The following is a 12,507-nucleotide window of genomic DNA, read 5'->3' as shown; positions in this document are numbered from 1 at the left end:
GAAGAAGTCCAGACAAAGAACAGTCCTTGACTTTCCTTGTCTGTCCACTAGTACCCGATGTAATTTAATAAAAAAATATGCAATGGCACATCAACAAAGTACAACAAAGAAGATATATAAAGGGAAGACATGAAGTTCTAACGCTTGGACGACTTGTATTTTGTTGTGGCGGGCCTGATTCTGCTAAGGCTTTAAGGGGTTAGACCAATGGGCAAGGAAAGCACTTTAGTTTGGCTGGACAAAAAGTAATATGGAATCTATGGAGAAAAACACTTAAAAGTCCTAAGAAGACAGTATGAACATTTTACAAAGAGAAAAAGAAAAAAAAATATGTCTGCAGATTAGCCACCTCAACCTTCGCAGTTAAAGTGTGAACGCCCGGGACGTCCTCCTTTGCCTGATTCTTTTGCCGTTTTCTCTGCTTTTTGGACCAGCGGACATGTCTTCAGTAGTGGCGAATCTGGAGGTGGTCTTTAAGACGGAGTCTCAGCCATGGGCATGCTCTCCTGGACCACCTCCAATCCGACCAGGCAGCTCAAGGCATCCTTAGCGGTGGCGATCTGTGGGTGGTCATGGGGGTGGTTTGCCTCAACAGGAGACTCAGCCATGGGCGTGCTCTCCTGGACCTCCTCTGATTGAGCATGTTGGTTTTATTGGCGAAGGTGTGAACTTCTGCAGATGTAGCTCGTCAGATTCCAACACAACCTCATTTAGTTGAGATCTCCATGTATTATGAAGGGGGGATGTAAACAAACCTGAATTCCATGTGTGGCAGTGTGGAGCGCGTTTGCCTTCCCCACTTCTACACTACTAGATTGGTAAGTGTGGGGTGGGATTTAGGCTCACGTCTGTCATGGCTTGTATGTTTTTTTTTGTCCCTTTATATTTGGATATATTTTGTACATTGTATTATATATTTTGTGCATTGTATTTTTTGCATCCCAGTTTTATATTATTTTAACACTGAAAAGTGATAACTAATTTACCAAATGTCCAAAATCAAATGTGTATCATTTTATCTGAAGGTTATTCTCTTTCCTAAATTTAAAAAGGTGAAACAAATCTGTGTGCAGGGTCCTCGGTCTGTCTGCGGTGGTGTTGAATAGCTACATCAAAATGACCAGTGTTTCCTGCGTCATGCCACACATCGTGTTGCCCCTGTCAGGTTTGTTCCCATTGTTCTCGATCATCAATTTGTCTATCTTCTCCATCAACTGAGATCTCTCAGCGAGAAACGTTGTTTGTTTCTCTATCCAAGCCTTTTGTTTTGCTTGCCACTGCTCATCTCGCTCATGACTGGCAGATTCCTTCTTCTGCTCATCTGCTTTCCACTGTCTCTCTCTTTTTTGAAAAGTTTTGGACAACTCGTTTTGTGATTGCTCCATCTTTACTTTTTCGACCAGCCATGCCTTCTCTTTTTCAATCCACTGTTCCTTCCTCTGATCCTCCATCACCCGAAGGCCTTTAATCTGGGCCAAAAACTCTTGTTATCTGTGAACAAAGTTGTTTTTCTCTGAGAGCCAAGTGAGCTGTTTTTCCAGCCACTGTTCTTCTGTCTCTTTGAAGGACCTCTCTTTGGAAAGGTCATCAGCGTTCTTCAATGCATTAATGTCGTGAAGGCCTTTAATTTGGGCCAACAACTCTTGTTCTCTCTGAACGAAGTTGTTTTTCTCTGAGAGCCAAGTGTGCTGTTTTTCCAGCCACTGTTCTTCTGTCTCTTTAAGGGACTGTTCTTTCGAAAGGTCATCATCCGCATTCTTCTGTGTATGACTCTCTTGAAGTCCTTTAATTTGGGCCAATAACGCTTGTTCTCTTTGCATGAACTCTTGATTCTGAGAGAGCAAAGCCTGCTGCTTTTCCAGCCATTGTTTCTCTGACTCTTCAAGGAGCTTGGCAAATGCCAGCTTCTCTTTCTTCCTCAGGTTGTCTCTGTCTTTTAGTGCCTGCTCTGCAGCCAGCTGTTCGACTTTTCTTGATTCTTCTTCAATTTGAAGGGCTTTATTCTCTGCTAAAAGCCCCTCAACTCTCTCCACTAAGGCACATTCTTTTTGTAGCCAGTCTTTCTGGGCTTTTCTGTGATGCTCGTCTTTGGCAAAATCGTTTTCCCTTCTCTTCTTCTCTCTGATCCGCATCTTTCTAATCTCTTCCACCAGCGAAACGTCTCTCTCCACCATGCTGCGCTGTGTTTGCTGCCACTGCTCCAGCGCATCTTTGTGGCTCTTGTTCTTGGCGAGCAGTTCGGCCTTTCTCTGCTCGTCTCTGAGCTGTAGCGAGTTAACCTCTGACCTTGACCTTGCTAGCAGCGACTCTTCTCTCTCCACGTGCGTTTGCATCAATTTTTCCAGTGCCTCTTTGTGGCTCTTGTCCTTCGCAAGCAGTTCATTCCTTCTCAGCCTGTCTCTGAGCTGTAGCGAGTTAACCTTTGCTACCAGCGTCTCTTTCCTCTCCACAAGGGTGCGCTGTGTTTGAAGCCACTGTTCCTGCGACTCTTTGTTGCTCTTGTCCTTCGCGAGCAGTTCGGCCTTTCTCTGCTCGTCTCTGAGCTGTAGCGAGTTAACCTCTGCTAACAGCGACGTCTCTCTCTCCACAAGGGCGCGCTGTGTTTGAAGCCACTGTTCCTGCGACTCCTTGTGGCTCTTATCCTTGGCGAGCAGTTCAGCCTGTCTCTGCTCATCTTTAAGACGTAGCGAGTTAACCTCTGCTAACAGCGACTCTTCCTTCTCCACCATGGCGCGCTGTGTTTGAAGCCAAAGTTTCTGTGCCTCTTTGTGGCTTTTCTCCGTGGAAAGCACTTCGGCTTTCCTCTGGGCATCTCTCTTTTGCAGCAAATTAATTTCTGCAAACAGATCCATTTCTCTCTGGACCTGAGATGACCTTTGCTTCATTGGGAAACAAAACCAACCTGACCTCGGGCCGGTTTTGGTCTTTTTGGGTGTATTGTTGACTTTATCCATCTTTCCAAAGGGTTTTAGTGAAGCTAAATCCAGACCTTCCCATCGCAAGATGACCCACTCAACAAACTGTCGCCCCTCTCATCGATACTTTGAAAGCAAAATATATATATTAAATCGCTTTATATTGGGAGCTCATTTGTTTACAAATTGAGTTCGGAACATATAACGTTGATTACTATAGTGCATCTGAAATATAAATATAAACAAAAATAAATATTACTTTTAAGGATTTCATGTGTTTTGTTATTCATAGTTTACTTTGGCTGGGTGTGCTGCTTGTAAAACACTAATATAGCGAAGTTAAATTATCCTCATTCACACTGGTCATATCCCACTCACCCATGTGTGTGATGGTGTTGGGGGCAGAGCTGTTCTGCTGGGACTGTCCCACCAGCTGAGTGACCGAAGGTGCTTTGTGGAGACCTCCGTGAAGTTTGTTCATGTTGGACAGGGATGAGTAAGACGATGGGGAGGCGATATTGCTCCTGGAAGCACAGGGGGAAAGTACATAAGGCTTATTTATTAAATACAACAGTTACGTAGTGGCAGAGAGCAAGCCACTGCATTTTAATACTATGGAAAATGTGCTATTAAATCTTAGAGGGGTCTTTGACAAGTGGACAGGAACAAGTCCAAGTTTCAGAAAAGCCATCAGAATCACCAGGGACCCTACGCACCCATCACACAGTCTCTTCAAGGTAATGCCTTCAGGGAGGAGACTGCGGAATCCACGGGCCAGTCACTGAAGAACAGTTTCAGACACCAGGCTATAGGGAAACTGAACTCCCTCCCTTCCTTACCCTCTCTGTGCTTCCACCCCTTACTCCCCACCCCCTGCTCCACAACAAGGACGAGAGAATGAACTATTTCGATTCATTGTGAAATGAATTGACAAATAACAACAAAGTCTGGTGAATTTCTACAGCAGGACATTTGTTAAGGCAGCCATCAGTTTCGTAATTAATCAAATCACTTCCTCCAGGGCCAGGTTGGTATGTCAATGGGGTGGCATGGTGGCGCAGCGGTTAGCATTTGTGCTCCACAGCAACAGTAGAAGAACCTGGATGCGATCCTTGGGCCAGACAAGGCTTTCTGTGTGGACTTTACTTATTTTCCCCCGTGCCGGCATATGTTTCCTTCGGATAGGGATGGGCAATTATTCGAAATTTTAGCAAAATCATAAACTACTTTGCTCAATCTCAATAATCGTCATGGCACTTTATAATCATCAGGTTAGGAGCCATTTCTTTGGCGGAAACAGTTTGGACGAGACAATGGAAGATTTTTGTGTGTTACTTGAAACTGGCAATAATAGAAAGCTGCAGGCCCAGAGCCGAGGCAGATCGACAACGGTGAGGCGGATTTACCGTGATAGTGCACCCTCTGCTGGTAGGAGCGGATCCACAACGATATTTGTTAATATTCTATGTTTTACAATTACACTGGTAGAGTTAGGTGAGGGTTGTAGGATTAGGGCTAAGGTTAGCTTAGCGCTGTAGGGTTAGGGTTGTTAGGGGACAAAAATAACAAGCAATTCGTAAGCGGTTCGAAGTTATGTTATCTTTATCAACCAACAGAAGCATCTAGTTACACTTTCCAAATGTGTTCATAAGAATGTCCTTTTTTTTCTAAATGAAAACAATTGATATGACTCCTCACGTGTGTTAAGTAGATTATCAACATCAACCTTCCTGAAAGCCGATCGATTTAGATCCGCTTTATCCAGCAGAGGGCGCACTATCACGGTATATTCGTTTCACTGAGGAAAATATTTGTTATTGTTTGAGCTGAGGTTTTCATTTGAGGTTTTCATACCTAGACCAAGGCATTCAACTATTTCACGCTTTTCATCAGCAGAAAGTCCCTTTTTCTTTCCCATATTGCTTGAAAATGATGATCTGCATAATAAAGTGGAACACCCTTTTTCAGTAGTTTTTCCCTTAACTGGGCTTAACCCGACAACTAATCATCCCAGGTCTCTGAGATTAATGTCAGTGATTCATACAGCCCCAAGACACGATACCATCCATGAGTTTCATTATTATTGTGTTTTTTTTTACCTTTTTGACACAAAAATCCAATTTGCATAATAATTTGGAATGCAGTGTATAAAAGGCATGTCTAAGTTCATGAGTCAGCTGCATGTTTTATTTCTTATCATGAACAAAATAAAATTGAATTGAAAATAGAGATCAATCAATGTTGGTGCATAGGTTTCCTCTGGGTACTCCAGTTTCCCCTACCACTAAAAACATGTACAACAGGACAGGACGGCTGAGAGTGCGCTTGAGAGTACAAGTGTGGATGGCAACTAGCATACGGCTACAATCCAGCGACCAAACAGCTTCTCCTGTCCTTGCTTTGTTTTATTTTTTTTCCCCCTCACTCAGTCCAAAATCGAGCGATGGGAACGCCGTTACAGAGAAGACATTACGAGGTGCTGCGAGACTCACGGCCTCTGGATGAGCTGCTGCTGCGTCTGCTGCCTGTAGGATTCCACCAGCGGCTGAGGCACCAGCTCCATCAGCTCCAGACTGTCCTTGATCCTCATCAGGAGCTCAAAGTTCTCACGCCCGCGCACCTGGACAGCGCAACCGTGAGCAAAAGCAAAGAGTTTTTACAGCGGTCCATATGGTGTGTGGTGCTAACAGTAGTAGCAATACTGGCAATAGCAGTAGTAGCTGTAGCAGTCTTACAGGAATATAGTAAATCTCCTCTTCTCCGTGCCGCCTCTTCCTCATGTTTATGTTCGGGCTGGGGATACTCGTCGGACTCTGTTTAAAATCTGCAAAAGGAAGAAGTGTTTATTCTTTTTTACAGAATATATGTTTGATCATTTAGAAATCCAAAAATTGCAGCCAATGTGATAAAAATACAACATTTTGGCCAGACATTTTTTATTATTTTAGGTTAACCTCTTAAACGCCTGCCTTAACCAAGTATATTTTTCTCTAGTTCATCTTTACCCAACACCAATAGTAGCCTGTGTAGTATAACGCCTCATTTGAAAGCTAAGACCTACAAAACTCATCTAAATGGTTCTTTTTCCTCGGGTTGTCGTCACTTTTTTGACATTTTTTCCCCACCGCTTTTTTGTTGTTTTTTCATCGCCTTTTGTCACTTTTCTGTTGCTCTTTCTTGGCACACATCCTTATCACCTTTTTTTTTAAATGATTTTGTCGCACTTATGTTGCATTTTCATCAATGTTTTTGTCCAGGTGGGGGTTAAGAGGTCAAAGTGATAGTCTGAAATGTTTTACAAATTGTATTTTTTGTGTAGAATGGACGTGGATAATTTGAAAATAATTTAATTTAATTAAGTAATACTTAATAATCATATGTTTTCTAAAGTCCCTCCCTGATTTCAGGCCCTAATCAGAATCCCCGGGATACCACTTTGACCAATGAGACGAGCTTGTCCTGTGAACCAGCCTGTCAGGTCCAATCAGGAGGGGAGGGGGAGGAGCTTGATCATTTACTTTTGAAAATTCTGTTCCTGCTTTACCCATTTTCCAAACGAGGCGCAACTTTCTGGTCCAAGAGGGGAGGGATTTGAGCGTTTACTTTCAAATTTCTCTGTATCTCTCCTCACTTTGCAAACATACGAAATATCACTTTAACGGTCCCATTATGCAACTGTATGTGGGGACATTTTTTTTAGGTTTGTGCGTAATTGACTTTTCTGTGACCCAATAGCATGATGGTCTTGATGGCGCCTTTACTTTCCCTTCACAGTGGGATCTACAACTCTTCAGAATCAATTGTTTTGTAGGTTTTCTGGCGAGAAGTAGCCTGGCTAACACCAGACTAAAATCACAAGTGATATTTAGTCTGGGGACCACCAATGCATTTTCTCGTAGGAGAGGTGTGGTTTACGATCGTCCATACTCGTTTATTGGGCGATACGAAAAAAAAAAAAAGTCTATCTTGCGTCTGCACGTAGCCATAGCCAATCGTATCATTGTATGAGATGACGTATGACGTACCCGCGGTAAACTTTTGAGATAAACTGTTTAGAACACGGTCTAAAGCTTGATCGAAAAATACCATCGTGTCTGCTGCTGTCATGTTGGATCCGTAAATAAACTTTTTTTTTTTTATCCGTAAATAAACTACAAGCTTCCGTGCGTCATCGTCTTGCCGTCCCTCCTCGCTCTGTGATTGGTTCCCAAATCCACCGGAAAATTTGGGCCATGGTCCCCAGGCTGTTGTGCAGTTCGAAATAATTCGAGCGCACACAGCAGCATGGTGTTAGCCAGGTTAGGCGAGAAGTGAAAACCTCCCAGAAACTCTAAAAACAATTGATTCTGGAGCATCACTGAGGCCAATGTGAGGGAAAATAAAAACAAAATAAAGGCGAGCTGGGTCACTGAAAGGTCAAATACAAGCAAATAAAACCTTTTTTTTCACATGAAAAGTTGCATAATGCACCTTTAAACTAAACTATTTTAAAAATGTCATGTGAGACACTACAGGTGAATAGGGAAAGTTTTTGAATTCATCGATATCAATATGAAACTTTTGTTGTCGATTACTGACATGAATATGAGAAAAAAAATGTACTGCAAGTTTTTTGTCATTTCCTGTTTTCATATGAAACTTAATCCCTTTATGATGCCTCAAAATGCCCAAAATGTCCTATATTTTGGATGACAAAATTTGAATGGATCAGTCAGTTTTAAATGTTGTCAGCTTGGCGCCTTTACTTTCCATCACAATGGTCTCTTGGACGCTCCAGGATCAATTGTTTGGAAGGTTCTCATGGCTGATGGACCCTCTCACCAGAAAATCTACAAAAACAATAGATCCTGGAGCGCTGTAGAGACCACTGTGATCGAAAGTAAAGGTCCCATGCTGACCACTCATACAGCTGCAGGCTCACTACAAGGTCAAATACTCACAAATATAAACCTTTTTTTACCTCATAAAAGTTGCATAATGCACCTTTAAGGCACTACAGGTGAAAACTAGCCTGGGAATACCCTTTTAAATATAGAGATATCAGGTAAAACCTTCAAAAGTCTTCATAAGTCTGTAGGTGCTATTGATGTGGAGATATTGTTGCACCAATGAGGGAAAAATGCATTTTCAGAAAATGGCTCTTGAAATTGCAATTTCCCAAATAAATGTATGGAGAAACCTTGAATCAGAGCAATAATTAAACATGTCATTGTGAAGATTAGTTTTTTTCCAGGTGAAAGTTTATAGAGACCAAATTGGCCCAAAGCCTAAAAATTTAAAAAATAGAGTTTTTCCTGTAGTGTCTCCCCTTCAGTAAAAAAAGCGTACTTCACTCACTGCGTTTGTTGGCGCTGCCGTTCTTGGCCACACTTTCGTTGAGCGCCTGCTGCTCCCTGAAGTGGTCCTCGTCTGCCTTACGGTCGCGTCCGGGACAGGCGCATATCCGGCCCTCGAACGACCTCCTGCCCAACACCTGACCGCTGCGAACCAGACACTCCTGGTTAGAGCTGTGGTAACTAACTGTGGTGGTAAATAGGCACTTTTAGGAGACCGTAATTGTTTTAAAGGAGGAAAGAAACCTGTGAGTTTAGCTAGCCATAATCGTTTATGTATAATAGTATTTTTGTAATACTTTTATCAGAAATGTGTACTAAAATGACATTGTAATTTAATAGTCTATGCTCATTAGTAGCACATATTGAGGTATATTGCTATGTTCTGCCGTACTCTCTGGTCTCCAGTGTGATGATGATGAGGATGGGTCTGCGGTTCATGCCTCCCACACAGCTGCTGTTGCACATGAAGTTGTACAGAATGGTGGTAAACTCGGTCCCCACCTGAAACATACACAGAATAAACATTTTTCAAATGTTCCTATTCACATTTCACGTTTCTTTTTTACATTCAACAAAATATTGTTATTGTGTCAATACCTAATGATGTTAATATAATACAATATTTTTTAATGTTCAAATTTTGTGCCTGTTTGCTCTATAGCAGGGATGTCCAAACTTTTTTTCCTGTGGGGCCGTATACTGAAGCGTACACAGGGTGAAGGGCCATAGATCGGTGGTTAGTGCCACAAAACCTTTGACTAGCAGAGGTTTAAATTGCGCCCCAAACCTTTATTTCTGCTCAAAACCTTCATGTCAGCTCTGTCTCACAGTAAAAGGTTAGTTGCTAGGTTAGAATTGTGTGGAATTATAACATATAACATTCAAATAAAAAGGACTATCTCTGATGATGTGTCCCGATTCAGCAAAAAGGCAGAGGGCCACCAAAAATTGGTCTGAGGGCCGCATTTGGCCCCCAGGCCGCACTTTGGACACCCCTGCTCTATAGCATGTAAACTTTCACTTGCCTTGTCTTCACATTTTAGTGTTTCATGATATCATTGTTTCTTCGCAGGTCATTTTAACAACATGCATTTTTCTCTTTTGTGAGTATCCATCTTGTGCCACGAGAGCTGATTTATCTGAATCCTTATTCCTGGTGGTTCTGGCCAATCATGTGGCACTCTTGAAAAAGTCCAATTTTACAAAGCCGGTTTTACAAATGTTGGCAACAAACACTTTTACTGATACTTTTTAACAAGAGGATGGTGTCGGAAAGCACAACATATACTGCTACACACTTAAAAGCACAAAAAACATTTTTTTTATGGATTTGCTTTTGTGTCAGTTTTGGGACTTGGCTGTGATTGGTTGGATTGAATCTGCATCATCTTCATGGATCATTTAAACTTGAGCGAAGGACATTACAGTGCGAACATCACACGACACTCCAAATGATCTGAGAACACCCAGAATGAGAAAATGAGCATGTTGTAACCAATGGCCGCTGGCTGCCCTGCTTTTTGACCACAAACGTGGGGGCCGCCATTGCTCCGCCGTTGCTGTAGTACCTCCATATCGCCGCTAGGCCCCCATTGAAAAGCATTGGACTTTAGACACGTTAAAAACTACTTTAAAGCCTGGTTTCAATTGTTTCAACGCTAGACTAGGCTAGATCTTCCTCCTGAGATCACGCAGGGTTAATAACACTATATGAAACCAGGCTGGTTTTCGTAATATGATTTTTTGAAATCTCGTACTTAATGAGGCTCGGACTGTTAGCATTGGAGCAGCACGAGCTACACGTCACGCAAGGGCCGAGTCTACGGTGAAAATCCCGCCCGTATGTCCTTTTTAGGAACATGCTTCGTCAGAACTGGGGAGGGGGAGCCTGTAAATCCGCCATGAATTGCCCCACGGCCGTGGTCATTCTGGTAAACGGGGAGGAGTGAGCATAAGACGTCCATTATTTTCTACAGTCTATGGTTGTAACAGTGTGCCAATAGCTATATGTTCGCCTGCCACAAGAGGGTGCTATTCGCATTTGAAAAAACTCAAGGGACAACATCAGGTAACAAAAACCTTTACCAGTATGTGGAAGCACACGTTTACTGTATTACAAAGAAAATCCAATAGAAAATTATACTTACTAAATACAACATAGCAACACATTATAAAGCTATCCTAAAACAGCCTCTGTTTCCTTTCCATGACCGACCTGTGGAGCCTCGTAGGGCACGCAGACGCTCTGGCGGCCCGTCACTGGGTCGTCCACGTACTGGCTCAGGTTGTTGCCCTCCACACGGATCAGGTGGGAGGCCGGGGCTGCCTGACCTGGGGGAAGACGTCATCGGTGTTACGCTTGATCGAAATCCTGAGACATGTTACAGGTTTAACCTCTTAACCCCCAGCTTCACCTGTTCAGCTTTACCCAAATCTTAAAGGTTACAGCCAGAGCAATGCCTCATTCGACAGACCTAGAAAACTTATTTTAAACAGATCTTTTTCCTGTTGTCACCTTTTTTTCCATCGATTTTTTATCGCTTTTTCGTCACTTTTTTGTTGCGTTCTTGTCCCTTTTCAATTGCCCTTTTGTGTTTTTTTGCCTCCATCCTTGTTTTCTTCTCATTTTCGTTGCTATTTTGACACTTTTCCCAAAAAGCTTTCAGATTAGGGTAAAGCCTCGGTTTGAACATCAGAGAGGAAAATGTCCGTATTAAAGCTGGGGTACCTGATTGTTCCTGTTCAAATGGCGACATTTTTGTGTTTGCCCAAACTTGTTTCAAGCTCTCACAATCCCTGGTGTCTGTCCGAATTGTTCTAACAATTTAATCATCCGCATCTTTCACCCCGGTGTGCAGCTTTGACCATTGACAAAGTGAACCAGGATAAAAAATAAATCACACTCATTTATTGTACTTCTATCATCCATTGCTCAATACAACGTGAGGTGAGGTAAGTTCTGTTTTTTTTGCTCTTTTTACGTCACACTCTGAGGTGGCAAAAATACATTTACAACAGCAAAAAGCCAAGTACCACAGCGTTAAGATGCATGTGCGTAGAATCTGAATTCAATCTTTTTGCCAAAAACAAAAGGAGTAATAGAATCCAATAACTAAAATGTGAAGAGCCAGAGGGGACTGACTTAGAAAGACTATCAACAAATAGGTCATTTGCAAAGACAGATGTCTCCATGTAGTTCAGGTATTAGCACTAAGTTAACTGTATACTTTTGTTTTTTTGTTAAAAGATAAGACTTTAATGAATTGTGCCATGTAGAGAGTCCAGAATCATAAAATTAAAGTGATAGTCTGCAAGTTTAAATGTTTCACAATTTGAAAAGATTGTGCATTATTGGGCCTGCAATTAGATATAACAGATGTAATATTAAATACATGTTCTAAAGTCCCTCCCTTTGCCGATCACAACAACTTATCAGAATCCCCTCCGGTGCCATTATTTTGACCAATGAGACGAGCTTTCCTGTGAACCTGCCAGAGTAGAGAATGAGGAGGGGCTTTCAGGTCCAATCATCACCTAACCTCTGAACCCCCGTCCGAACCGAGCAGATTTTCTCCAGTTTGGCATTACCCAAATAAAAACTCAGAATAGCATAACGTGTGATGAAAGCGCAACAAAAAAGCCACAAAAACGTCACAACAAAAGCGATGAAAAGGCGCAAAACATGTGACGAAAACGCAAAACAAAAAAGCTGTAAAAGAGCAGTAACAAAAACAAGACGAAAACGAGGGTCCGCCTTGTTCGCGCCTCAACTCTGTCTCGCTACGAACTCCGGCTGAGACGAGCTTCAAATCAACTCATGTGAACAACTGGGAGGGTCTGTGAGAGTGAGAAACAGGTTTAGGCAACAGAGATTTTACTCAACTACCTACAACTTGCATGGTTTGATTCATGTAGTGTTGCTTTAGCTTTAGCTTCAGCTTTAGCAATAAGGAACATTTGATCAGACCTTGTCCTGTCCTCATAAAAAAGGCTACTACAAAGCATCGATCCAGCCTTTTTTGCTTCCGATACTGATACCGATTCTGGGTGTTTGAGTATCTGCTGATATCCAATATTAACCGAAACCAATAGTGTTGGAGAATTAACAATGGTGTCCGAGAGGAGTCTGGATGTCTTTTGCAGGAGAAGTTTATTTACCATTGGTGCGGTGCCCGGAGACATGAACTGGAGACATTGCGCTAGTCCTACCATTCAAGTCTGTCCATGCTTTCACAGAAGATGGATAAAAAACCCTG

General features: G+C 42.3%; 1 protein-coding gene across 1 annotated transcript in view; it reads right to left on the bottom strand.

Moving 5' to 3' along the window:
• Positions 1–5,403: 5,403 nt before the first annotated feature.
• The window catches only part of tp73 (tumor protein p73), a gene marked incomplete at both ends in the record, with an annotated part of 51,829 nt that continues 44,725 nt past the window's right edge, over positions 5,404–12,507 (bottom strand). The window contains 5 exons of the mRNA XM_079558059.1: positions 5,404–5,535; positions 5,651–5,739; positions 8,253–8,395; positions 8,643–8,752; positions 10,467–10,582. Coding sequence (XP_079414185.1) covers positions 5,404–5,535; positions 5,651–5,739; positions 8,253–8,395; positions 8,643–8,752; positions 10,467–10,582 — 590 coding nt within the window. The remainder of the gene's footprint in view (positions 5,536–5,650; positions 5,740–8,252; positions 8,396–8,642; positions 8,753–10,466; positions 10,583–12,507) is intronic.

This window comes from Gobius niger (assembly GCF_951799975.1).
Source record: "Gobius niger genome assembly, chromosome: 6".
Lineage (NCBI taxonomy): Eukaryota > Metazoa > Chordata > Actinopteri > Gobiiformes > Gobiidae > Gobius > Gobius niger.
The sequence above is the reverse complement of the archived record's forward strand: the minus strand, read 5'-3'. Positions and strand labels throughout refer to the sequence as shown.